This window comes from Vanessa atalanta, chromosome 5 (assembly GCF_905147765.1).
Source record: "Vanessa atalanta chromosome 5, ilVanAtal1.2, whole genome shotgun sequence".
NCBI classification, from domain to species: Eukaryota; Metazoa; Arthropoda; class Insecta; order Lepidoptera; family Nymphalidae; genus Vanessa; species Vanessa atalanta.
Window position 1 is genome coordinate 9,794,375 of NC_061875.1, and position 27,267 is coordinate 9,821,641.

At 29.1% G+C, this 27,267-nt stretch overlaps 2 protein-coding genes across 5 annotated transcripts; both read left to right on the forward strand.

The window, feature by feature from the left end:
• The first annotated feature begins 598 nt into the window (after positions 1-598).
• On the forward strand, positions 599-10,562 carry LOC125063881 (dentin sialophosphoprotein-like). Of its 4 annotated transcripts, none has more exons than XM_047670557.1 (21): positions 599-750; positions 996-1,133; positions 1,314-1,508; positions 1,613-1,693; positions 1,790-4,849; positions 4,936-5,028; positions 5,478-5,603; positions 5,714-5,782; positions 5,877-5,987; positions 6,074-6,166; positions 6,410-6,496; positions 6,767-6,859; positions 7,220-7,324; positions 7,510-7,611; positions 7,797-7,871; positions 8,377-8,502; positions 8,588-8,668; positions 8,888-8,980; positions 9,059-9,160; positions 9,304-9,362; positions 9,582-10,562. In XM_047670557.1, the coding sequence occupies exons 1-21, from the start codon at positions 726-728 to the stop codon at positions 10,044-10,046; spliced, it is 5,379 nt and encodes a 1,792-aa protein (XP_047526513.1). In that variant the 5' UTR covers positions 599-725; the 3' UTR covers positions 10,047-10,562. The 4 variants fall into 4 exon arrangements, with proteins under 4 accessions (XP_047526513.1, XP_047526514.1, XP_047526515.1 ...); XM_047670558.1 differs by having other exon boundaries at positions 8,591-8,668; XM_047670559.1 differs by having other exon boundaries at positions 8,392-8,502.
• A 94-nt stretch (positions 10,563-10,656) lies between these two features.
• LOC125063894 lies at positions 10,657-27,267 on the forward strand. The gene is made up of 9 exons (XM_047670578.1): positions 10,657-11,121; positions 17,799-17,906; positions 17,986-18,896; positions 18,988-19,112; positions 19,214-19,321; positions 19,755-19,921; positions 22,415-22,561; positions 23,246-23,330; positions 24,293-27,267. Exons 1-9 carry the CDS (start codon positions 11,062-11,064, stop codon positions 24,400-24,402), a joined length of 1,821 nt encoding a protein of 606 aa, XP_047526534.1. The 5' UTR covers positions 10,657-11,061; the 3' UTR covers positions 24,403-27,267.

Below are 27,267 nucleotides of genomic sequence, written 5' to 3' on the forward strand. Positions count from 1 at the left end.
TAGATTATTCAAGCTCGACATTTCGTCAATTACTTTTTTTTTAAGTTATTGCTTTGTAACTTGCGTAGCATAGCGGTAGTGAAAATTTACTCGATGAAAAAGTATAAATTTACATGTAAATGGATAATTTTCCCAAAAATACTTCGAAAACTATAATTAAAGCTTTTAGAAATGTTTTTTTTTCTAATTTTTCCATTTCACAACTCTTCAAAAGCTTTTAGAAATGTTTTTTTTCTAATTTTTCCATTTCACAACTCTTCATTTTAAACTTTACATGTTGTTTCCCTATTTTATACTATTGTATTTATTAACCCCCTAAACTTTTCCTATCTACGGCTATGAAATAGTTAAGGCATGCTGTTGATAGTGCATAAACAACCTTAGAATCATTACTACTGAATGTATTTATTATCAAATCTTTCCAATGATTTTCAAATAATACCTTTTCATTAAATATTTAATAATGCTAGCTGTAAATTCACAAAAGATGTCATTAAAATGTAAAAAGTCTGTAAAGTGTCTTAGTCTATGATTTTGAGACGGAAATCGGCAATGTTGCCATCATTAAGCACGCGTTGGTTTTGAATTGACAGTTCGCGGCGTCTCAACAGCTGTTCGACCATTATCTCAACCTCAAAGCACGGTTTTGAAAAGTTAATGTATTACACGTGTTTGCGTAACTTATTGGGAATTACAAACATAATTTTTTAACATTTATTTCAACGATGGAGGCAGATGGAGGTGTCAAAGGTTTGTAGATATTTCGTAATAAAATTTCAAAAAGCGGTTCGATAAAACTACGCATTATCATTGATAATTTGTCCGGTACACCTCATGCGTTCAAATTAATTTCGGATAACTGTGTTTATATAAAGAAATGTTTCTATTTTATTATTTCTATAAACACCTCTTTTATTAAAGCATGTAGTAAAGCGACTTGAACGATGTTCTTAGAATTCGTTTTTAGTCAAATTTATTTATAAAACATTTTTCAGCTCCTGTAACTCGTTTACGGAGAAGAATGTCCGTAGAACAGTCTGAAGAGAGCAAGTCGCCTGCACTTAACACTCCAACCAAGAAGAGAGGAGGAAGAAGAGCTGCTAAACCTGACTTAGACCTCATTGATGAAAATAGTAATGAGATTCATCATAAATTAACTAATTATGTTTTATATAAAGTCCTTTTTAGTCTCGGAAACTTTGTATTGCATATCTAACTATTTGCATAATTTAATTTATTTTTATGCAATAGCAAAACATTGAATAATAATATTGTGTTTTTAAACTAAAACATAAATTGTGTTAATTCAACAGACCCAGACAACACTACAAAAACGACTACTAAAAAAGCACCAGTAAAAGAAATTATTGACTCTATTGATGAAAAACCTGTCACACCATCAAGACGTAGCACAAGAATAAAATCAAACACAAGTATTGTATCAGACATTGCTTTAGCAGTTGATTCTCCTAGAGCCAAAAGAGCCATTAGAAGAACTTCACAAATTGGTTTGTAAATTTTGTAAATACTTTACTCATATTGTACAAACACTTAATACAAACATTATCAATTGTTATTTATAATTAATAAAAACATTATCATAAATTTACAGGAAGTGATACTGAAGCACCACCCACACCAGTTCGACAAACTCGTAGAACTAGAAAAGACTCTACTTCCAGCATAGAAAAGGGTAAAATTGTAATTTAAATGTAACTCTGAAATAGTTTGACTTATTTATATAATTATAAAGGAAACACAATTGACACATACAAATTTATATTTTCAGTTGAAATTCAACCCAGTACTAAACCAACAATACAAATTAATGAAATTATTCCTGAAGAACCAGAAAACAATGCTAGAAAATCTACAAATAGTACTGATACAAATGAAAAAAATACCTCTACAGGCAATGTGCGTAAGAGTCCACGCCTTAAAGAAAAAATTAAGCAAAACACCTCTGTTATTGAAAAAGAGAGTAGTCAAGTTGACCATGATGAACCAACTGTTGAAACCAAAAATACTTCATTAAATAAATCTTTGGAAACTTCAATTCCTAAGGAATCTGAGAATAAAGATGAAGAGACTGCTAATATCAAGATTTCTCAAAAAAATAGACATTCCTTACTTACTTCTAATTTACTAAAAAATTTAAATACTGAAGCCAAGACTAATAATGTACACCTTAATAAAAGCACATCAGCTTTGGAAACCAAACGCAATGGTAATAAAAAAAGAAACAGAACTAAGTCTTGGACTATTGCAACGGTTGAAAATGAAAACAACTTTTACAGTGATAATGAAGGGTTAAGAAAAAAACAAACTGATGGAACTAAAATTCCCATAGTCCAATTAAATAAATTTAATTCAGGTGATGGCTTAAATACAAGCATGGATAAAGGCAAAGTTAACAAATCTAAGATTAAGGGAAATGGTAACAGCTTTATGGAAGGAGATATTGATACATCCATGACAGATGTGATTAATAAAAGTATAAATAAAAAGAATAATGAAAATAAATCATTATTAAATCAAAGCAGCAATGAAAAAAATAATCTGAATGTAACAAACAAACTTTTTGAAACAGAACCAAGTTGTGACATTCAAACTATTGTATATATTGATGAAGATTCAGATACTAATTCTGTTAAAGTTGGTATTCAAAATAGACATGAACATGAAGATCAATGTGTTCCTGTAATTCAACATTCCGATCAATTAGAAAAAGATATTTCTCAATTCTCTGTGATGTCTCAAAAAAATGATTCAATTAAAGCAAATGTATCCAATAATGCTAATCTAATGAATGATAGCTGTGAACCTATGGATGTTGATGAAACAATACCTGAAAGTTCATTGATACCTGAAATAAAACCTAACAAAATATATTCAAGTTCTCCTTCTGTGCTATTAGATAAAAGTGAATCAAAAGAAAAACAACTTAACAAATCTAAAAGAAATTCATCCATATTACTAAATCTTAATAAAAGTGAAAATGAAAATAAAAGTACTTTAATATTGTCACAACTCAAAGACAGTTCTTCAGGTGATATTAATAATGTTACAAAATCTCCTCAAATAAAACAAAGTTTGTTATTAAAAACAACAGATGATTTAAATGCGACCCAGGAAAATGACAATAATAAGAGAAATCTTTCACTTAATTATGTAACAACAAGCACACCCTTACAACAGAAAAATTTGCAAAAACTGGGTAATATTAACACCTCCATCATTGCAAATAATGATACAAATAATATTAAAAATAAAATAAATTTATCTAGAAATGACAAGACATCTGATAATGTGGACAATGAAATTTCATCTGAAGAAGAAACTAGCCAAAATAATATTAATGAAATTTCTAAGAATAAATCAAATTTAAATAATTCTTTGAACAAAACAGAGAATAATAAAGAGAAATCAATGAGTAAAAATGAAAAAGAAAAAATTACCAGCCAGACCAGCAAAGATTCAATTGATTCGACAGAAGAGAATAAATCAATCAACAATAAAATTAATAAAATGGAAAGCAATAGTTCCAACTCTTCTAAAAAATCAGTTATTAAATCTTTTCCATCAACTGACTCTGATGATGAAATGGCATCAAATGATGAATCACAAGAATCTGTTAATCTTATAGATGACGAAGCTGAAGATGCCGGTGACTCCTATGAATCAGGTGACAGCCAAAATGAAAATGAGCGCCAATATTTAAAAGAGAATGAGATATTAGATAAAGGAGAAACACTAACATCCGATGATGACTTATCTGACGATTCTGACTATGAAAAAGACTCATTTGTAGTTAGTTCAGCTGAAGAAGATAATGAATTATTAGATGGTACGGAAGATGACCTATCTATGAGTGACAATGAACTGAAAATGACAAAAGAGTCAAAGAAAAAATATGATGAACGCAAAAAGAAGGAACAGAAAAAGGCCTCCAGGGAAATGTATGAGTCTCGGCACAAATTAAATATTTCAAATAAAAGCTCTAGTTCTGAAGTAGGAAACTCCAAAAGACGTAAAAAACAACAACTAAGTTCTTCAGAATCTGAAGACGAAACAGAAGTAAAATCAAAGAAAAAAAATCACCGAATGAGATTGGATTCCAGTCATGAAGTGAGTTTGTGGGAAAATGAAAATGGGAATAAAATTTCAGATAAAAAAAGAAAAAGCCTATCTGAGAGTTATTGTGACGATAATGCTGTAAATGAAAAGGAAATAACTGTATGCAATGAGAGCTTAAAAGAAATTGATCCATTAACTACTCACATAAAAGAGGAACAAAAAACGCCAAAAAAAGCTGATTCTTCTATAGCATTTATTAATACTGAAAATGATCCGAATATGGAAAGTGAACTGACAAAAACTCAAACAGAATTTCTAGATCCATTAGAAGATTCTATGGCTGATGAAGATTCTCTTAGTAGTGACAATGAGAATATAATACAAAACTATGATTCAATTCTTGAAGGCTTAAATAAAACCAATAACACAAAATCTAAGAAATGTGATATTTCACTAAATATTGATAAGAAAAAAGATAAGAAAAAAAATACTGCTATAATTGATGAACTAAACTTAACTCAAATTAAATCTGCTAAAAAAGTAAAAAATAATAAGCAGAAGCAGAAAGAAAGTAATACTTTGACAGAAAATAAAATTATTAAACCAGATATAGACCGCGACTCATCCCCTGATTCAATTGATTTACATTTGTTATTTTCTGAAGATAGCAATAGCAGTGAGAACATAGAGAATAAAAAAAATACTTCAAACACAGAAGAGTTTATTCCCTTGAAGCGAATTGAAGGTAAAACTGACATAAGGGAAAATACAGGTAATTATCAAAAAAATATTTACTTAACCAATACATACTATTAATTAATATTATTAACTGAACATAATACATCAATATTTTTTCAGATATGAGCAACCAAGCTGATAAATTAAGTAATCTTGATATTAGTTACAATAAAAAAAATAAGAAACATAAATCAAAAACTGCTACTACTTCTGGTAAGACTTTTATGAAATATAAAAATGTAATTTATTGTCATTCTGAGAATTTTTGTGAAATGGGAATTCTTAAGATACCGTACCTAATTACATTCAATAGATCTTGATTCAGGTAAAATTAAATAAAAATGTGCAATCCACAAAACCATGAATATTGTCTGAACTGTGTTGAAGATATATTCATTCATTAAAATTATGCTGTACAAGCTGATGCAATACCAGTATTGGATTTTTCCAATTGGATAAAAATCAGTGAAGTAGATTTATTTGTGTTTTAATTCATTGATTGGCGGTGAGGAAAAGCAATGTTAGAAATAGTGTGTCAAGTGTATATATAACATTATTTGTTTAAGTGTAATTGTTAATTTTTACATAAAAGTCACAAAAAGGAAAGAAAAATAAACTTTCATAATATATATTAATATATTCATAATATAAATTCTTTACAGATAACACAAATGAAAATGATGAAAGCTTCTTTATTGATACAGAGGGCGCCATTGCACAATGCAACAATTCATTAAATAAATCCAGCTCAAAAAAGAATAAGAAGAAATTATCTCTTGTAAATAATGGTAAGATTTATGAAAGAAGTCTAACTTAAAATTAAACTTTAATATTGCTGTCATCAATTAATTATGCTTTTGTTAAATTGATATAAAATTTATCTTATATTTAATTTCAGATAATCTGGATGAAGACAATGATGAAATAAAAGACAAAAAAGATGTAAGCATAGCTGTAAACAAATCAGGTATATAAAAAAAATAATTATTTATATATTTTTAAAATTAAAATTACATATTATTAAAAAAATATTTTCTGTATATGTATTGTATGTATTTCAGGAGCTAATGACAATTCTGACTCTGATGGTCCTATGGATGTGCCTTTTAAAAAAGAAAATCGAAACTCTAAAATACAAGAAAACCTTCATGAAGATAGAAAGGATGAGACAGGTTTTGTTTTATTTTTATATAAATTGCATGCTTAATTTAATTGTTTGAAATCATTTTCCTTACCAATATCATCATTATTGTTTTAGATGGTGCTAGTAATAAATCAGTTACGAAAACTCCAAACAGTGAAAAAAAAAAGAAAAAGAAGTTGACTGAATCACTAAACCTAGAACCAACAGGTATTTAATATATTACACTTGAGTTAGTAAATTTTTTGCAATTTATCTTTTTTTATAAATATTTAAATAAACCAGTGTACACCTACTTTGATTGCTATAAAATACTATACTATATTATACTGTTAATTTTGAACATGTAGTATTGTTTTTTTCAATATTCGTTTTTAATATTTTTCTCTATATTAAAAATTGTATTTTACTATATTTGAGTATCAATAAAATTATATATCGGTATTTTTTCAGTAAAAGAAACTGACTTGAATGGTTCATTGAGCAAGAATAAAAAGAAAAAGGCTACTGATATGATAAATGAAGAATCAACTCAAAAAGGTAAACAATAGTAATATTTAGTTTAAAGGAATAAATATCATGATACAATTTTCGTAACAAACAAACAAAAAATAATTTCCAATGTTATAAATTGATCAAAATCTTGTCCTCTTGCATGACCATGAAAGAAGGAAACCAAACAGTAAATACATAGTGCATGCACAAAGTTTACAATTTAAACAAAAATCTACTTTTTTTTTGTTCTTTCACAAACAATAAGCATTATGATAAAAAAGTATTAAATTATTATTATTTTTTTACTATTTTCAGATGTGCCTGAACAAGTTGTTGACGAATCTATAACTAAAACTCCTGGCAGTAAGAAGAAAAAACGTATGTCACAGTCTGAAATTCAAGAACAAGGTAGTCAATAACATTAATAATATATATATAAGATATAAGTTAACTATTACATTTACAAATTCATTATTTTTAAATTGTTTTTAGGATTATTATTCAATTTAAAAATTTACCATTTGTTGTATTTTCATAATGTATGAATTAGATTGAATAATTATAAAAATGTATTTGATTTTAATTACACTGTATAAATAGTATACTACATACATATGTATTAACAAAACAAAAAAGTATAACATAAAAACATCATGTATGTGTACTGAATTTATAGCTGATTAAAAGGAATTAAAAGGAATAGCTATTATGGCTTGAATAAAAGAAGAAATTTTTAGTTATTTAAAGTAATATTTATTTTGTTTTTAGTTCCAAATGCGGAAGATGCTCCTACTGATAAGTCCTTCAGTACACCATCAAACATTTTAAAGAAAAAGAAACAGCTCATATACTCTCCTGAAAGTGTTCAAATAGGTTATTTTTATTTTACTGATAATTACTATATAATTATAATATAATTTATAATAAACTATAATGTTTATTATAAATTATATTCCCAGCTTATTAATTTTACATTATTAAAAAATAACTAAGCAATCCAACAAAGGCACTAATTATATACTATTATTTATTACTTTTGACTTATCTTTTTTCTTCAGAGCCGAAAGAGGAATTGTCACTGGATGTATCTAAAATCAAAACACCAGGAAGCCAGAAGAAGAAAAAATTGTCATTACAATCTCAGGATTGTGAACAATCAGGTATATAATAATTAATCAGCTCGTAAATAATATTGACTATTTTATTCTAATTTAACTACAATTACAAATAAATACTTCACAATATGAATATCAAAATTTCCATCAACTATTGATAAAATAACTCATGTATCACCTATTTTAAAAATAAATATGAATTAAATGGTATTCTAAATATGTTGTTTTAGGAGATTTACATGAGACAAAACTCAATACTTCAAAAATAAAAACACCAGGCAGCCAAAAGAAGAAGAATGTGACAGGTTTGAAGAAACAGTCATATTTTTTATAATTATATAAGTATAAAATTTGAAATTTATTTATTTATATATTTTAAATTATTAAACAGCATTGTAATATTTACCATACTTATAGCTATGGTCTATTATCACAAATGAATATATAAATATATTTGAACCATGGTAGCATTGGTTAGAAGACTACTGAATTTTCATGAGCTTCATCAGTTTTTATAATTCATCTTTTACTTGATGGTAAAGAAAAACATCATGAGAAAACCTGCATGTAATGGATGATCTAATCTGCATTGGACCAGCTCCAAAACTTCTCCTGTTAAAGAAGAAAAAACCTTAGCCTTAGCTGTCGGACATTAACAGGATGTTGTTGTGCTTTAGCTTTTTTTTAAAATATGTTTGAATGATGTAAGAATTGCGTGTTTACCTGTGTACTTTAATCAAACTAATTATTAGTAGTATTTATAATTATTTGTTACTTTATGTATGTATTTATATAATAATATATATAAAGTTTCTCATCTTTTAGTATCAGAAAATGAAAAAGAAGATTTTAATATTATGACTCCGGGCAGTGCAGAGTCTAAAAAAACAAACTCTCTCTTTTCATCTGTAGAAAGCAACTTATTGACGACAGCAGGTAAATAAAAAACTAAATAAAGACTCAAAAAAGTGTTTTATTAAAAATTTCTATTAATACAATTTATAACTGTAATCTCTTTCAGAAGAATTTAATGATAGTAAGAATACAAAGAAACGTAAACGGAAATCATCTCAAACTACACCTGAAGACACTGTTCTTGAAGGTATAATATTAGATATATGCTTAGTAGAATTTGTTGCATATTTGTTTGTGGCAATAAAATAAGATTTTGGTAATCAAAAGAAATAGTTGTGGATATTATAAATAAATAAAATTATTCATTTCAAATGCTTATTTTATAAAATTGATACTACATATGTTTTCAGACTCTTGTCTAAAAAGTGAATTAATAAATTGAGTATCAAAGACCTTTTGTTTTCAGATAAACTTAATACTCCAAAGAAATTAAACGAATCCTTAGTTGGTAGTCAAAAGAAAAAGAGGAAGGTTTCGCAAAATGAAGAAGCTGTTAGAAGTGAGTCATCTGGTACCAAATTAGTTCTCTGATTTATCATTTCTGTTTTCATAACTAACTCAAATTTCTTAATCACAGATACGGAACCAATACTTAACGAAAACCTAGGACAATCAAATGTTGGTAAAAAGAAAAAATTGAAAAATGAAACTCACCCAAAAGTTCAAAATACTACTACAGGTACAATTTTTCTGATACATAAATTATTCGGTGCAAATATTCATTTGGATTGTTATCTTCAAAATAGATCATTTGGGTAGGATTAATCTTTTGGCTGCTGTTGATGTTTCAACTAAATATACATTATTGTTTTTTTGTTACAGAAGTTAAAACAAATAAACGTAAAGTGAGAGATGACGACGACGGAAATAAGATTGCCAAGGTATAATTATTGAATTGAAATTTATATTGTTTTAATTCTATTTGAATAATTATTTAAATAAGCCAGTGAGTAATGTTCCACAGTTAAAAAGGAGGTTTAAAACTTATTTCATCACTTTGCTCATGCAGAATGTGTGCAATGCATGATGAAACATGCACTAGATGACTCATAAATTATTAATTTTTGTAATATATAACTTAAAGATTTTAAATATTTTAGGTTGCCAAAGAAAACTCATTTGATACAGTACATGTTCCACGCTTGCCTACTAGCATCTTAAAGCAATTGGATGATAAACCTAAACAATTATCGACTGCTAAAAAGCTTAAATTAGTTTCAACAACTCAATTCTCAGTAGCCGAGGCAAGAAGACGGAGAAACAAGCCTTCTAATTATTTAGAAGAGAGTGTTTACATTAATGACGACGAATATGAAAACAAAAAACAAAAGAAAGTCCTTCCAAAACCAAAAGTTTTACCTTTTGTACCTACTGTTTTGACGTCAGCAAGTGGTTATACAACAAACTTTAAAGTCAATGTAATACCTACTGAAATGAAATTTGTTGCCCAATCAAATACAATCAGTAACTTTAAAGAAGACTTTTTGTTCAATAAAAATATTAGAAGGCATGGTACATATGAATTATATAAAAGAAAAAGAAACATTAAAATATCCAAATTCTAATAAAAATGTAAATTTTGGAGAACACAAACCTTATTCCGCTTGACTTAAAAAGCTTGACAAATACACTCAGTGCCTAAAATATAAGAAAGACTGCTTAATAGTAAATCGTTTATAAAAGGTGATACTTTCAATAATAATGCATTCTATTTTATTGTTACTCTTACTTTTAGTTATATATCTTTTCTTCGACTATGTCGTCTGTAATAAACTTATAAATTTCCTGCTTTTGTTGTTAATGTGTGAATGTTATGGTCTTTTAGATTATAAAAATTAGGTATTACATTAATTGAATGTTTTTGTAGCATTAGTTTTTTTTTTACTTGTTACTATTATGTTTACTGACATTTCTTTGTTTCACATTGTATTAAGACTATTAATTTTAGATATTAATGATCTTTTATAATTCCCGCCATAACTTGTTTCGTTGTATTTCATGTTATTCTAGATGGCGCTGGACCCTGTATTAAAATTGGTATCGCCCATGTGCCGTGTTTTCGATTAAATAATAATTTTAAATTGCGAAACTTATTATTTCTCTCAATAAAAAAATATTTAGACGAAAAATAATTATTTCTAACATGCCGCAATTAGAATCTCAGACAGACAAACTATAAAAATACTTCCCGCCTTATCATGCCGGTGTAAACAAACCGCCATGTTGTCGAAAATACACGAGTCATGATAAATGGTAAGTAGTAAAGTAGCGCGTGTTTAGTTAACATTAATATAAAATAAATTCAAAAAATATTTTATTATTTTTTTCTTAAGGTATATTTGCTTATTAAAATTATGAAAAACTATTATTTATTAAAAAAGAAGCTAAACAAATGTGACGTCAGTCTTTAACTTATTTTCAACCAATAGCGTCATTTGTTAGCGTGTCACGTGGGTCAAGTCCACCAATAGAAAAGCAAACCATTCTTTGTGTACCTTTTCACATAATAGCAAAACAGAATACATAGTCTATGGAGTGAGTGGTGTTATATTTGTCAATTTCATGACGCTAAAAACGTAAATGTGTGAAATTCAGGATTATTCTATTGAGCATAAGGATATTTATTGGAATAAATATTCGGTAAGTAACATTTTATTCGTAGAAGTTTATTTTTACATGTTTTTATCTTGATACGAGCAATGAGAAAGTAACAGACCTGTGTCCCGCTCTTTTTAATGTCATTCATTCATAAAACATCTTTGATATTTTATAAGATATAAATAATATGTTATGTATTTGATGAAATACCATTTCTCAGAGATTCTAATTAACTATTTATCGTGTAATTATGTGTGTCAAAGTGGCGGGAAATCGTCCCATTTTGTTACGTAGTCTCTTTCTCATTAAAATCATTACGTGTTGTGACTGTCATATAATTTGTTGTAAAAGCTAAATAGTTTTTAAACATCACTCAGTAAATAATGCCACAAATAAGCCTATATTTAATGTTAAATTAACACATTTATAAACACGCGGTGTATAAATAATTGTAACGGACGAAATTGTTTCGTGTTTTGTCTCTTTCGCGCACATTCATTAACATGGCGTGTGATAAGGATGGCATATTATTATTATTTATCGAGTTATTTTAGTAATTACTAGTGTTTTGTTTTCCTAAAACTTATTCATGATAAACGGAAAAGTTGTTATATTATTGAAAACTTGATAATAAATATTCGTAATAGTATGTGGTAAAACGGCGCCAATTCGCCGTCAATGAACTTAACGTAAGTTGTAACTATACGTTTGATATTGTATGTCTACTTATAAATATGCAAGTTTATGTTTAATACATCATTTGACTTTGACACCATATTTTACTTGTAACATCGATGATATATTTTTTAAATGCTTAGACTATGTCTACGAAGTAGTAATGCGGTTCCCACGGCCGGTTCCGAGCGAGAATTTCAAAACGTTTAACAATGAGTGCACCTTGTCAATGTAGTTGTGTGTTATCGAACGAGTAGGCTTGTGTGTCGCATGCCACAGTGTACAGAATTAAGTTAATCAATTTTGAAATTAAATATAAATTAATTTAAAAAAATCAAATTCAATTTTTTTTACTTGGTACCTAACTCTCTTTTTTATGTTTTATAATTAGTTAAGAAATATTTTTTAAATATATAAACCACATATATAGCATGGTTTATAAACAATATGAACTACGTTATTTAACATATATATATATAATCTTGTTATTATTATTATTTTTAATTTATAATATGTGAATAAACAAACTGATTGAAATAGTCTATGGAAAGTGCACTCAACGAAAAAGGGACTGGCTGCAACCTGTTGTTGTGTGCGTATATGTGAATGTAGTAGTAGTTTTTGTACGTGGATACCAGACGCACACGCCTTTGGTTATTCTGTCAGCCGTTACACTCTCCCCTAATGTTAACGGTTGGTGTTCCGAGCAAACGAAAACAAAAAGTTCCTTCCTATTTTATTAATTTTCACTTAAGGTTTACACTGCCTCATTTTACAAGTTCTTGCTGACCTGGAATGGTTTATGTCATTGCATTAGCTCTAGCTCTCTCTAGTCTTAGCTTTGCCAAATTCATATTAATAAGTACCATAAAATGTATTGCAAATATATTTAAATATAACCTATTAACGAACAATTTCTTTATGTACAATCCGATTCACATAATCTTAAATTCCTTCATGTAATAGTATTAACACGTCAGTTTATATTATTACGATTATGAGAACATATATCGTAATAATTGAAGCAATTTTTCACAAAACGTTTCCTTTTATTTATAAATTTGTTTAATTAAAAATTTTATGGTTGTTGCATCTTTTTAAAAGATTAAAAAAAAATGTGAATATTTTAATCTTTACAAGATAAGAGTACACTTATTAAATTTAATGTTTTTAATGGTGTATTTACTAATGTAGTAAATTATTTTATTTTTGACGAATAAGCTGAAACTTTTATAAATAATGAAATAAAAATTGTCAGTGTATAGGGTTAAGGTTGTACAAAATATATAGTTACGTAGGCGTCACGTTTCTTAAATTCAGTCTTACATAGCGAAGGTTTTATTACCTTAAAATTTTCTCAGGCTCAACTGAACAGAAAGATAACTTTGAATTATACATGATATTTTTCGTTACAAATAAAACTAATCAAGTGCATTATGACTGAGAAAAATCTCTTTCAATAAATTAAATATAAATAAGACGTGAGTATAATCACTTCTCACGATATATGTTGTTGAGTTTTTTAAAATAATTTAATAAAAATACCTATAAAATATAAATGAATGATGAGTCTTATCACACAAGGCTGAGTAATACTTAAAACGAAAGGGCGTTGACCTGGCAGGTGTCATCATTTTACTAATCACGAATAATTTGATCATTCGAAATAAGATTAAATGTATTTTCAAAAAGGAATAGTTAGGATAATGATTAGTTACTAATTAATATGTAAATATTTTTCAATGTATAGATATTTTATAAAAACGTCATACGTTCAAATGAATATTCCAAGTCATAGTACTTCGTTCCAATTAATCTAAAGTTTATATTACATCTCCATAATCTCGACGTAGCAAAATATATAAAAGTTTACGCAAGGAATATTTCAGTTTCCCTCCCTTTTAACAGGGAAGTAGACGGAGGGGAGTGACTGAGCCGTACATCCAATCAATACAGAACCCCTCCTTGTCCCATCCAATACTGCGCGCGCAGAATGAAAACTCGCTGGAATTATTTTCGCGCCAAGCAACTTTCTATCGGTTTTCAGTTACCTCATATTTATATAGAAACTTCAAAACTAATCACTCGTCTAGACAAAAATATCTTACTTGTCTACTTGGCTATGTTCAACGGCGAATATTGTAATGATTAATTAAATAATGCTATAGTGTTCAAATAGAACAAGGTCGTTTTAGAAAGAACTAACAAATTTAATTTAGAAAAGTGTTTTATATACGTTTACTATACATAGATCAAGGTCACATTTTGTTTAATCTGTATATTATTGCTTTATGGGAAATCAATATAAGTATCTATCATGATTACGTTACACATAAGTATTAAAGCATATAACGTGACGTTTAATTTATAAGTACAAAAACAAAATACAAAGGATGATGATACGTAATGCGGATGCAGGCATTAACGTTTAGGCGTAATTCGAACGCGATCCATCATTACGAGATCAAATTTACTATATTTAATTAGCATTTCTTCTTGCAATACATTTTTCGCGGTAATGCAGACTTCCATCGTAGACATAAGGTAATTTGTACAAGCAGACTACGACGAGTTCAAGGCGATCGAGCGCGGTCAGGTTCGAGGACACGAGGCGGCCCCTCACAGCGCCTCTCTGGCCCCCCACTATCATTTTCACGAGTAAAGCTGAAATTATTCCTCAAATGACACATAAGTTACTCTGGAAACAAAAATGATATTACCTGGAAAAATTTGAAAGCCTGAAATAAGTTAGAGCTTTGTTTATATATATTTTAAAAGTAACTTTAAATATATACATGGTTGACTTTTATTGCCTTGTGAATAATGAAAAGGCGTGCTCTAAAAAAACAAGCGGACGGATTTTGCCGTTCACAACTACCTGCTTCTTAACAAAACATTTGTAAAGTTTCAAACAGGGTAAAAAACACAATGATATTTTTTTCCCGTGAATGTGTGAGAAATGGTATACTTGTAAATGTTTCCAATTTTAAATAATATATTAATCTAAAAATATTCATCAAAAATAAATTCCTTTGATATAGTGTTGTTTCATACAAGTCATTCATGCTTTAGCAGGAACAAGTTTTAATTAAAGCCGTTGAGGCAAATGTGTATCAAATTAACAATCTCGTTGATTTTTTGTTATATTTAAACATTTATTAGCGGATATCGTGTAAGCATTATTATTCTGTTGGTTTTTTTTGGTTATATATCTTTTTGGGTAAATTACTCATTCGGCTAATATATTTTATTACAGCAATTTATTCCTATTATTGAAATGCTTTTAAATCAAATAAAAAGTCGCATTGGTTATCTAACTACTTAAGAAACATTTCAAAAATATCTTTTAATAGTTCCTATTTCATATCGCACGTAAGCGAGATGAACTCTAAGTAATAAAGAGCGAGTTCATGGCCCTCTGCGGCATGGCTGTACTCCGGCACTCGCGAGACGGATGTACAGACGTTTTCGGCCTGTGAAACATTTTAACATAAAAACAGAGAATAATAAAACGCTCATGACACGTTTTTCGTACCCTATTCATTTAAATTGAAAAGAAAAATGCTTTTGTCAAACATGCGCATAAATATCCAGATTAAGTATTTTAATTCGAAAATAATAAAAGCAAAATTTTACTACATACAGCAAATAACTATGAAAATCTTTTTAAAGTCATGCTATTGAATCTGGTATTATTCAATAGGTCATCATAGACTAGGAAGGGTCGGTGAGCCAGAGTAAGTGTGTACAGGCACAACACAACATAATATTTCAACGTTTAGTGGCGCATCGACAATTTAAGAAATGGTTATTGTTGCGGCGCAAATGTTTATGTGTAGAGAAGCAAAAGTATCAAAAAGTTAACGACAAATTCAGAGCATGACGAAAGTAAAGACCCTGTTATGTGAAACGGTGTTTTTGGCTTATTATAGTGTAATTGACAAAGACAAAAAACCATGTATCATTATGGTCAAACATTTCATATTTATAGAAGACAAGTTTAGTTTAGTGTTAGGGATGTCATAGGTTAATTAGTACAATAAAAAGTACCTATTCTTCCTTGGGATTCAAGCTTGATTGTCTTAGAGTTTAACGGTAACAACGTAACAGATAGACAGTTACTTCCACATTTATAATGCTAGTATAGATTAGTATAGACCCTAATATATTTATATATATCAAGCAAATGCATACTTCATCAAGAATCATCAAATAATTATTACTTATTGAAACATTAAATTCTAAAGTTTTTTTTTTTTTTAATTATATATATTTTAAAAAATCGAGAAATGTTTGTAGCCAGCCTAAAGTAGCTCAAAGGGCGCGGAATGGCGGCTGCGATGTCATTAGGGGTCGATTCACCCTCCTTCGATCTCATATTGCTGTCTCTCTCTGCCACCCCAATTTTAAAGTTTCTCGCAGAATTATTCGTTTAAATATATTCACATAATAATACAATATAAAAACAATAATAATCACCCATTTCTTAACATTGAAGAACTATCAGGCAATGTTTGTTTGAGTTGCTATCATTTAAAAAATTGTATGATATAGATTAGTGAAAGGTAAATTATTTAAAAAAATACGGTAAACTTTGTCTGTGATTGGCTAAAGATATGGTACTCACGTTTCCTCTTATCTGTCAGTGCACTCGTTTCGCATTCAGAATAATATTTTGTATGTGTATATTATACAACATAGATAAACAATCATGACATATTCTTATACAAAATAAATTGTTTGGCATTTTTAACATTAATAAATAAATATCTTGCTATAGTTTGTAGTTCATTTTAAAGTCTTTATATAATAACCCTCATAAAATATTATGGAAGTTATATATAACGCTGAGAGAACAATATTGTTAAATTCGTAATGACTGCATATAACAGATAATATACACACAGAGGAACATAACACATTTCCACAGTAAATCGTCAGACATCTTAAATAGCGAGAGTAATTTATTTTATAAGAAGTGTACAGCGTTCATTGGAGTTAATCTAATCATTGTGTGTAAACTCCGTACATTGAAACGATGAAACCAATACTATCAACATCTGTCGGTCGTGAACTTCCCATGAATAACTTTATGCTCTGCTACCTTCATTCCTTGACTAGTCCCTTGTTTTTTGTCGTTGACTTCTTTGTAACGACACAAAAGATATTGACTGCGACGCCGAGAACGTGAAGATGCTCTCTCATTGTATTTCTTTAAAAACCCCTCTAATAAGTCTTAATGACATTGGTTTAAAACGCGCATTAAATTCGACGAGGCGAAGTTTTAAATTATACCTATATTATGATAATGTAACCGCTTCCGATCGGAAGATGAAAGTGGATTATTTTCGTATATAGCTCAAAGAGACCACGTGGTAACAGAACAAGTAATTTATTTATAGCTACGTTGATATTCCGACAAAAAATATCGTCCCGAAACATGGAAGCCTTTCCGATGTGCCTCTCGATGTTAACGTTTTTTATGTATACCACTAGGTAGCACGACGATACATCCAGTTCAGTCCCTCGCCAAGACAACTAATTATTTGTTGATGTAGGTCTATATAAAAAAGTAACTTACGAAAATAAATAATATCAGTACATAGTTAATACACGCCATGGTACTTTAATATATGAATGAAAATAAACATCTATCTTTTAATATCTGAATGAAAACATACTAGTATTCTAGATAAATAAACATAACACGATATTTTAATGAACCAATGATCGAATTATATTAATTGAGTAAGTATAGATATATCTACGTCCTTGTAATGAGCCCGTCTGAGATAGCATTATAAATATAGTCTCTCTCTTTCACTGCTAGGGCAACGCATACCAAAAGACAAGAACAGGTTTCACTACAGAGTTGTAGAACTCATTCCCGTCTTCCTTTCGTCACGAAAAATGCTTGCTATTTATGAAATAAAAAGAGCGCGAAAGTTTACTTCTAAACATTGTACTATGTATAAATATAATATTTATTATAAGTTAAATGTTATTTCGCTTTTAATAACATAATTTTATTTTTTTATTTATAGGCGTGCTTAGACATGGATTTATACATAACCGATTCACTCCAGGACATGCTGGACATGGACATCAAAAATGAAATAGCAACAGACTTAAGCAGCATAACCGATTTTTCGGTTAGTATCTGAAAATATTAAGTTATAAGATGTTTTTTTTTTTATTATGAAACGTTACTCAATAATAAAATTATTTCAGGACTCGCTGGGATTGAATTTTTCAGAAATGCCCCCATTATTAGACATGGATACAGATAATTCTGTAACGTGGCTAAACAACTCTTCTTCGAGTTTTGTACATAATCTCGATTTATACGGCTCCGAAGCGAATGCTGTTATGGTAAATCCAAATTCAGTTATGCCATCCACGTTCGCGGAAACACCAGTTAAGAGCGTCGTTAAAGAGGAAGCGTCAAATCTATTGCTAACTTCAGCTGTTAATAATGATCTTAATAATAGTACATCACTATCAAGTCCCAAAGAAGAAAAAAGTCATTTGACTTTCTCCCCGAATGCCATTAAAGTATCAAAAGTACAGGAATCGAATGAACCCATTTCCAAGAAACCTTTAGAGGAAGCGACGCAGATGGTTATCTATTTAAGAAAACAAAACAATGGTGTAGTAAAAGATCTGTTAAAAGATTTAGATACGAGTAAAACAAAAATCAATAGCATACCTACAATAACACCTACAGTTCGAATTAAAACGAGCCAGTCCGAAGTATTGAAAATGAACAATAAGAATTGTTCCATTTTAAATAGTAGTCAAAAAATAACTCATTCATTAGGAACTAAAACTATTATATCTGGTAATATACACATATTGGACGCTCAACAATCTAGAACAATTTTAGCTAATGGTAACAAAAATCAGGCGACGATATTGATTGATAATTCATCATTAAATCATAGTAGACAAATAATTAAAACTGCAGTCAGCGGTGCATTCACCGTGGACACGAGCCAAGCTAAATATGTAAATAACACTAGTAAAACAGTAGCGGGAGAATTTCCAAAGCCGGCTTATTCGTATTCATGTTTAATTGCAATGGCGCTAAAGAATTCCAGAACAGGAAGTCTACCGGTTTCTGAAATATATAATTTTATGTGGTGAGTTTTTTTTATATTTTCCGTTCAATATTTGATATTAATTATTTTTATCTTCTATGGTTTATGAATTAATTATTTCATTTTATTTTAGTCAACATTTTCCCTACTTCAAAACTGCACCAAATGGATGGAAGAATTCTGTCCGACATAATCTTAGTTTAAATAAGTGTTTCGAAAAAATAGAAAAACCATCAACAAACGGAAGTCAAAGAAAAGGTATGCTTTTTACAAAAATACATACACATATATAGTTAAGTATAATAATTCAGTTTACCAAATGATTAACTATATATATTCATTTGATTTTTATGTTGCAGGTTGTTTATGGGCAATGAATCCTTCAAAAGTCGGTAAAATGGACGAGGAGGTTCAAAAATGGTCAAGGAAAGACCCACAAGCTATCAAGAAAGCGATGATCTATCCGGGTACGTCGATAATTATTTTATATCAATCAATAATATAAAACTAAAAATCAATTAAATTACAATATTTTTAACCGCCTATCTGAACAAGTTCACGTCTGCTGTGGGATAAAAACCTGCTTTAGTTCCTTAAGATTAATTACTCTTTAAGCGATTTAAAGATAAAAATAATATAACTTAACTTTAATACTGAATATGATACCCTTCTAACGTAGTAGATAAAAGATTAAATGTGATGATCACCTTCCGTGCGATGCTTGGATTGAGATCATCGTATTAATATCTAACATGATCAATTATTATCGGCAATACATGTGAAAAACCCTATTATTAATTCCTAACTGATGTGTGAGTTGTATATTTGCAGATGAACTAACACAAATCCCTACAAAACTATAGAATAACAGAAATTAAATTTCCATCGTTCTAATTTCAGAGAGTTTAGAGGCACTGGAGCGAGGTGAAATGAAGTACAGCGGCTTCGGCAGCGACAACGAAGTCGACGACGACGGAGATGCAGACGTAGACCCGGAGCTCGACGACTTCGAGATCGACCCCGAGGTCAAAGAGGAGCCCGAAGACGACGAGACCGTCATTGAACAGGTACCGTATTCATTATTTTGGTAAACCAATAATACAATATTATATGTATGTGAAGTCGGCATTTTTTACGGGGGCTTGTCTATATAGCAACCCTCCTTGGGAATACCTTTGCTAGTGGATAGGTTTCCCGCCGTTATAAGGTTGGTTTAGGGGCTTACGTGATCGTTTGATGGATGCGGTAAACAACATTTCATTTAGTCGACTATCGCCGGTTGAGACTGTCTTATTTATTTAAAAATACACATAAAGTTTTTAAACATCATATTGAAAAAATAACATCACAAAAATGAACCAAATTTCCATAAATTAATATGATTCAAACACAAAATGAACAGTAAAGAGAAATTCCTTGGTATTTCTATTATTATAATAAATATACATTTTCTTTTCAGTATATTCTGAAAATGTCTATGTAATTCAAATTACTATTAATCTATTTTCATCAACGAACACCGAGATTAATTCATTTATCTACTTGTGCTAGTAAAATTGCTACAAGTAAATAACGGCAATATTGTTTTTGGTAGTGAAATTTAGCACTGAGATTAATTGGAATCACGTTTCACTATTTTAATTAATAATTTGTTATTTTTACCTATGCTGCCGTGAAGAATGTAGAAGTCATTTGTTTACATTTAGTTAATTATATTTTTGTAAAATTAAATTTAATACTAATATTTTTAATAATAACTGAACCCAATAATGTTTCCTTAATGTTTACAAATTATTAAAAAAAAAAAAACGAAAGACTCGTTTTTGGTTTTAATGAATTGTGTGGGATAAGTAGTTGACATTGAACAGAAATAATCATTCGTATAGCTCACTTCAATAGCACTTGTGCAATGTAATCATTCATAATGAAGGTAGTTTAAAAAATGTAGTAATTAAATAAATAGTTTTTTTGAAAGCTCAAGTTTAATTAAGTATAGACATAAAAAATATGCTTTTTCGACTTTATTTAATAAATAATATTATGAATATTATTATTTAATTATTCAACTGTAAAATATTTTTTTATTCGAGTATTTAAATATATTTTAACTCTTGAAGTGAACTTTTATATCCTCTGTGAGTGACCTCTTGTTTATGCAAATACGCTGTGATGCGATAGTAAACACTCAATGTCAAGGCATAATGTCATCCAGGCTAATGTATTTTTTTCGTTTTAGTGTTCCGTAAAAATAAAATCTTTTATAATTTCGTATGAAGGATTTTTAAATAGAAGTATCATTTTTATTCATCGAAATAGCCGAAATAAATATCACATTAATATAGCTATGAATATGAATTCTAATGTGTTTTTTGTAAATAAAAAAACTTTTATTAATTTATATATTGTGTTACTAGTCGCCGGCCGCAGCTTTGCTCGCATTTAGTGGTTGGTCGTCAGCTGTTAGGCATATAAAGTAGCCTATGTACTTCCTTGGACTTTAAGCTTGCTTCAGACCAAATTTTATTAAATACAATTCAGGGTGTTTGGCCGTGAAAGAGCAACAGACATACATGCAGATTTACTTTCCCATTTATAACATTTGTATAGATTGACGTATGTTTTACTTATCCTACACTTGCCTATACAGCTTAGATACATCGCTTGTCATTTTGTTGCGTAGTTTGGATATATTGGAGAACCTTATCTGTGATCCATATTTGAAGAATCATATTTTTAAACAATTTATTGATACATATAAATGTGTCAGTATATAACTCCATACAAACCTCGCTAAAATACATTTAGTAATCGGTTGTATCTATCACAACTAAAAAAATAGGGGTGAGTCCATAAAAACCTTGCCATCCAATTATACAACATAAATGACATCAGTATTCGTATTACTAACAGAACAAGACATTCGTAGATAATGTAGAAATATCGAGCTCCACCAAATAAAAAACATGGTAAATATCCCGTTTTAAATACTGTTAGTAATAAAAATAACCATGTTAATTTAAAATCTTATATAGTATTCGTATTGTCAAGTCTGGGAATAAAGTCCAACCATTTTAAATCACAAAGTCATAACAACAAAAATTATGTTTACAATTAAAATCTAATAGTATAGTCTATTCCAATCAATAGGGAAGAAAGGCAAATAAAAAACTGACATTGAATTACCGCGATATCATTTACTCGAGAACTTGAATATCTAAGCTGACAATTTTAAAATCAGATACCAGAAGTACCCGAAAGATTTTGGATGTTGACGTGAAATAGGACAAATATGAAACAGGACAATCTTTTTCTCTAAGATATATTTTCTGTTCATAATGAATAATAAGAGAGCTATTCGCAAATTGCACAGATAAAGTGATTTGTTTATTTTGGTTCGTGTGTCTCAAGCCCTTCGTTTGGAATAAGTGATGAAGTATTGCTTTTATTATTTTTACAAGTACTGTCTAGTATTTTAAAAACTTTATATTTTGGACACGATTTCAAATCTATTATACATAAAAGTACGTGGAGATGTGACCGGAGTTGTGTCCTATTGCCAGGAGGTGTCGGACCAGGAGCTGGAGGTGGAGGAGGTTGTGGAAGGCACGGGTATGGTGGGCGGCACCTACCGGCTGCTGGCCGCTGGACCCTCACTCGCCTCATACGTCGCCGACGTGGACTCCGCAGAGGACGTCAGCGACATAGAGGTCACTATGCTTTAACATATCATCCTCATTCGCCCGCCTAACTCCCATTTCTCTTTTCTGGCCGACCCTCATAACGCTTACAACATTTTTTTATTTCATTTCATTCATACGAGATCACGAGATGAAATAGGTTGGATCTATTGTATTTTGCCGAGACCACACGACCAAATTCATTATGCTTCATAATCACTCATTATTTTGCGCCTTGTATGTCGTTCTTAGCTTACTTCCCGTTAACACGTTTAAATCTATAAACTAAAAACTCATTAAGACTTTCTAAAACGATCATCTCATACTGGCTGTATTTTTGTTATTTCAGTTGAGTCCATTTGTAATGTGTCTGTTACGTATTAGCTGATCTATCGCGTCTCGTTTAGTCTATAAAGAAGAATAAAATACAATTTTAATTATACGTAATAAAGTACATAAAATAACAGCCATTTAATGTCCCACTCCTGAGCTAAGTGTATCTGCTCGTAAGTATTCACTTTGGATTTAATTCCACCGCGCTAATCCAATGTAGTTTTTAAAAACGACTATAATTTATTTTATACCAAGCGCAACAATCTATTTTCGTAGAACAGTTTAAATTGGGTTGCAAAATAAACTATTATCAATATTTTTTTTGACAGAATAAAGAAGTAATTCGAATAATATTTATTAAATGATCATATTTGTTATCAGGTATTGGACCAGTCCTACGAAGAGATCGATATCGATGTAACGAAACCTGTCAAACTAGATCTATCCGTTTCGGAAAATTATACCAGTAAGTATAATTAAGTACTTATAACTCTCAACACTTTAATTATTCAAATTTATATTAAAACTCCAGAGAGCTACTGGTACATCCTAATTTTGATGATATTTATAAAAATAAAAAAGTATATTTTGTTTAGAAATTAACATTAATTAAATAATTGTGCTTATTCTTAATTGTAGGATGGTAAAACTTTTTATCTAATATTTCTCACACAATCCATTGTGGTGGTGGCGTAAGGTTAAAATACTAACATTTGGTAAACTATTAGAAATTGGCTTTCATATAGATTCCAATTTCCGATTATATAGAATATTCGGACATTATAATATTACTTAATCTGCACCTAAACCAACCTTATATTCATAATTAATTATGTACCTGTGGAACTATTTCGTTAATTGAAGAGCAATAAAGTATGAATAAATAAATATTCTACACCACGAGAATAAGAGCAAAATATATAGACTATATCTGAAAGTTGCGCCTTCAAAAACCAAGCGGCATTCAATTTTTCAAGTGGAGCAATCTTAATGCATTCAATGCATAAAGTTTTCCTCTGGTAAAAATCAGATTCACCCTGAAATGACATAATAACAATTACATAAATGTAAATCTATTTAAACTTAGTTTAGAATCAAAACTCTAGGAATACAGAGTTTATACAAAATATATTAGTATTTTTTATAAATTTAATACTTGAAAAATAATAAAAAGGACAAACTTGGTATTCTGTACAATGTTATATAGAGACTAAAAGATAAGTGTGTTTTGTGAATGAGACTTGTAAGCATCTATAAAATTTCTCGTTAAACTTATAAAGAAAATGGCAGTTCAAAATTGATTGCTATTTTATTTACATATTGTATATTGGGCACATTTTTAAAGTTGAATTACTTCTAATAAAATTAAGCTTTGTTACGATTGTTAAACTTATAAACATTATATTTATAGTCGTAATTTTTTTTCAGTTCATACAGCGAAAAGGGCGAAGACCAGCTTCATATACCAACCAGTCACAACACAAACTCACACGAGCAGACGAAAGACACCACTCGTGAACAGAGTAGCGCTAGTTTAAGAAAACTTTAAAATATTACCCAAACTTTTAGTTTCGACGTACTTCGATTAATTAAAACAATGTGATTACAAAAACACAGGATAAAACGAGTGTTATCCATATATAGTTCCAATATTATTTTAAAACGAAATAAATTTAAGTGTAATATTAGTAGTGTGTATTCGTGTTTTGTCTGTGAACATTAATTCCTCGTGATAGTCTGTACCAGATAAGTGTATTTACGTTTTACGAAGATGGAACACTCGTTACATATCGTACACTGTAAAATATAGTTTTAGTTAATAAGTTAAACGGATATGCGATGGTGTTAACCTCATTGTTTGTCTTTAAAAAGTCTCGAAATCATTGAATAGATTCTATTAATAAGCTTATAAATAATAAGTGGTTTCTAGACCATACACTCTCAGTACAAAACATGTGTTTTGCTACTCTGGTGATATGTTTTGTATAGGTATTTAGATGTAATGTTTCAAATATACCAAAACTATTACCATAGTAGCAAAAATCATAGCGGGTATATTAATAAAGCTCCCACCGCTTGTACATATTTATTTTATTGTGTGCATTTTATATGTTGACGCTGGCAGCTTGTTCTCTCTTACAAATTAATTCTGAGCCCGTATGTTGTATTCGTTCCATTGAATGTATTCATGCTTTATTTTCAAAGCATGAGTAGATTTGAAGATCTTATAAATGTATCGAAAAAGGTTTGTCAAATTCAAACAAGGTAAGAAATTAGTTTTAATATACAATATCATAATATTAATTGTGTTACTTAAGTATATTTTTTGTAATAAATTTTGTAAGGGCTCAGAATTTATTTGTTCAAATGTCTTTTTTCGAGTTTAGAAAACTGTTTTTTTTTTTCAATGTGGATTTAAAATATTTACATTATTTCTTTGAGATTGTAAATATTTGCTTTAGAAACAGGGACGTGCAAACGGTTTTGTGTATACGGCAAACTAAAGCGAGAATTAGATTAAATACAATTTTAAATAGATTTTGTAACAATTTAGTTATTTGGACATTAAATCAAACAAATTAACCAATAAATTGTAATCGTTTTTAACTCTTGACAATTCGATTCAATTTAACTTTAACATATGTGTGTGTATATATGTATATACACACATATAAATAGTATAGTTAATAAGTGATACCGAAACTTAAACATTAGTTATCCATATGTATAGTATGCACGTCACTGTTTATGTTCTAGTATGAAAAAATATTACAATCTATCTTTGTTAATTTTGTTATTGAATTTATTTATCAGTACACAACAGTGACGACAATTTCATAAATTCTATAATGATAATTTAACGATTAAGGAAACATTTAATATAGAATTACTTTTTTTTTTAAATAAGTAATAAAATTATCAAATAATATACCAAAACAGAATGTCTTATAAATTATGGTATATTTTTATTTTTAATCTTAGTATTTCGGTAAATAACTTTCGATTTCCTTTAAGTGTAATATTAAATTTGTCTACGAGTGCGGCATTTTGTTGTTCACTATATAATTGCGAATGTTAATACATACTTTAAGGATTGTCAACTTCGATGTTTAGGATAAAAAAGAGGTAATGTGTAGTAGATTTGGTTGTGACTTGTTTCGTCTAAAGTAAGATACTCGGTACGTAGAGAGCATGAACGTTAGTATAAGTCAAAGCACATTGTAGATTTATAAGAAGTAAAGTTGCCAATGGTTATTTACAATAATGTGGTGCGATAGAAAATATAAATAGTCGAAATGTCACTCTTTAATAAATCTACATTGTGCATTGTCTATTAGAAATATTTATTATGTATTTTATGTAGGCACATGTTACGTCCTTTACTATAAATGCACCGTAATTGCACTTGTATCGATTTCAACGATAAATCAATTTGTACCTTTATATATAATAAATTAACCAATCTTAAGGAGTTTATAGTTTAGCAATCTCTTAAAATAAAAATTCATTTAGATTAGTTAAAACTGTGATACGAGATTTGCTAATTTATCACACAAATTACATGATGAAATTATAGTACAGGGACCATATATTGTCCCTTTTCCGGGTAAGAACCTAAATAATAATGCAATACACGTGTCTTTACATTTCAATTATATTATGATAAACTATGGGCCTCTATATAGTGTAATTACGCATTTAAACAAATTTATAACACCACTTGTATGGGTAGGACGTAATCGTGTGTGCTCATAATTAGATACAATCAGTCACCAGGTCCTGGAGTGATAGACTATTGTCTATAGAAAAGTTTATAGCGATTGGTATGAATAGTAGTAATTGGAGCCTGATAGTGCAAGTAGTGCGGTATTCTCGCAAGCCTGTAGTACGAGTGGTTTATTGAAGTTGAGTGTAGATTGAATTTATATAGACTTATATGTAAAAAAATAATATTTGTACTTTATATAAGTACACAATTTCACCTTTTTACACATCGGAAAAAAATAATCGATGTTGATTAAGATTTGTTTGATATTATAGTGTGCAATTTTGTAAATACTTCCCTCTATCTTAGGATCTACTTAGAAATCTTGCTTATAATTTACTAACGCTTTAATATGAAATTAAGTTCTAAGATGTCATTTTTAAATAATAATAGTGAAATTGATCTTTATACATTTTGCAATAAACATTTGTAACAATTAATGGCCATAATGCTCACAATAGCCGAGTAGTTGTAATTGATGTGTATCATAAAACAAGAAATGTATTTTTCCACTGCCAGTATTTCAACATCCATATTAAACTTAAGATTTTAGAAGATAAGGGTAGAGGTAGTTTAGTTTAATAGCAATAGATTAAGCCAGCTAAGTTGAATGATTTTTAATAATTTTTTGGTAATA

Bases quoted from the DNA above. Each gene is read 5' to 3' on its own strand.
- LOC125063881 (XM_047670557.1), top strand. From the start codon at position 726: ATGGAGGCAGATGGAGGTGTCAAAG. The intron at 4,850-4,935 runs GTAATTATCAAA...ATATTTTTTCAG, and splicing joins TGACATAAGGGAAAATACAG to ATATGAGCAACCAAGCTGAT. The intron at 7,325-7,509 runs GTTATTTTTATT...TTTTTTCTTCAG, and splicing joins TCCTGAAAGTGTTCAAATAG to AGCCGAAAGAGGAATTGTCA.
- LOC125063894 (XM_047670578.1), top strand. From the start codon at position 11,062: ATGTGTGAAATTCAGGATTATTCTATTGAGCATAAGGATATTTATTGG. The intron at 11,122-17,798 runs GTAAGTAACATT...TTTTATTTATAG, and splicing joins TTTATTGGAATAAATATTCG to GCGTGCTTAGACATGGATTT. The intron at 22,562-23,245 runs GTCACTATGCTT...ATTTGTTATCAG, and splicing joins AGGACGTCAGCGACATAGAG to GTATTGGACCAGTCCTACGA.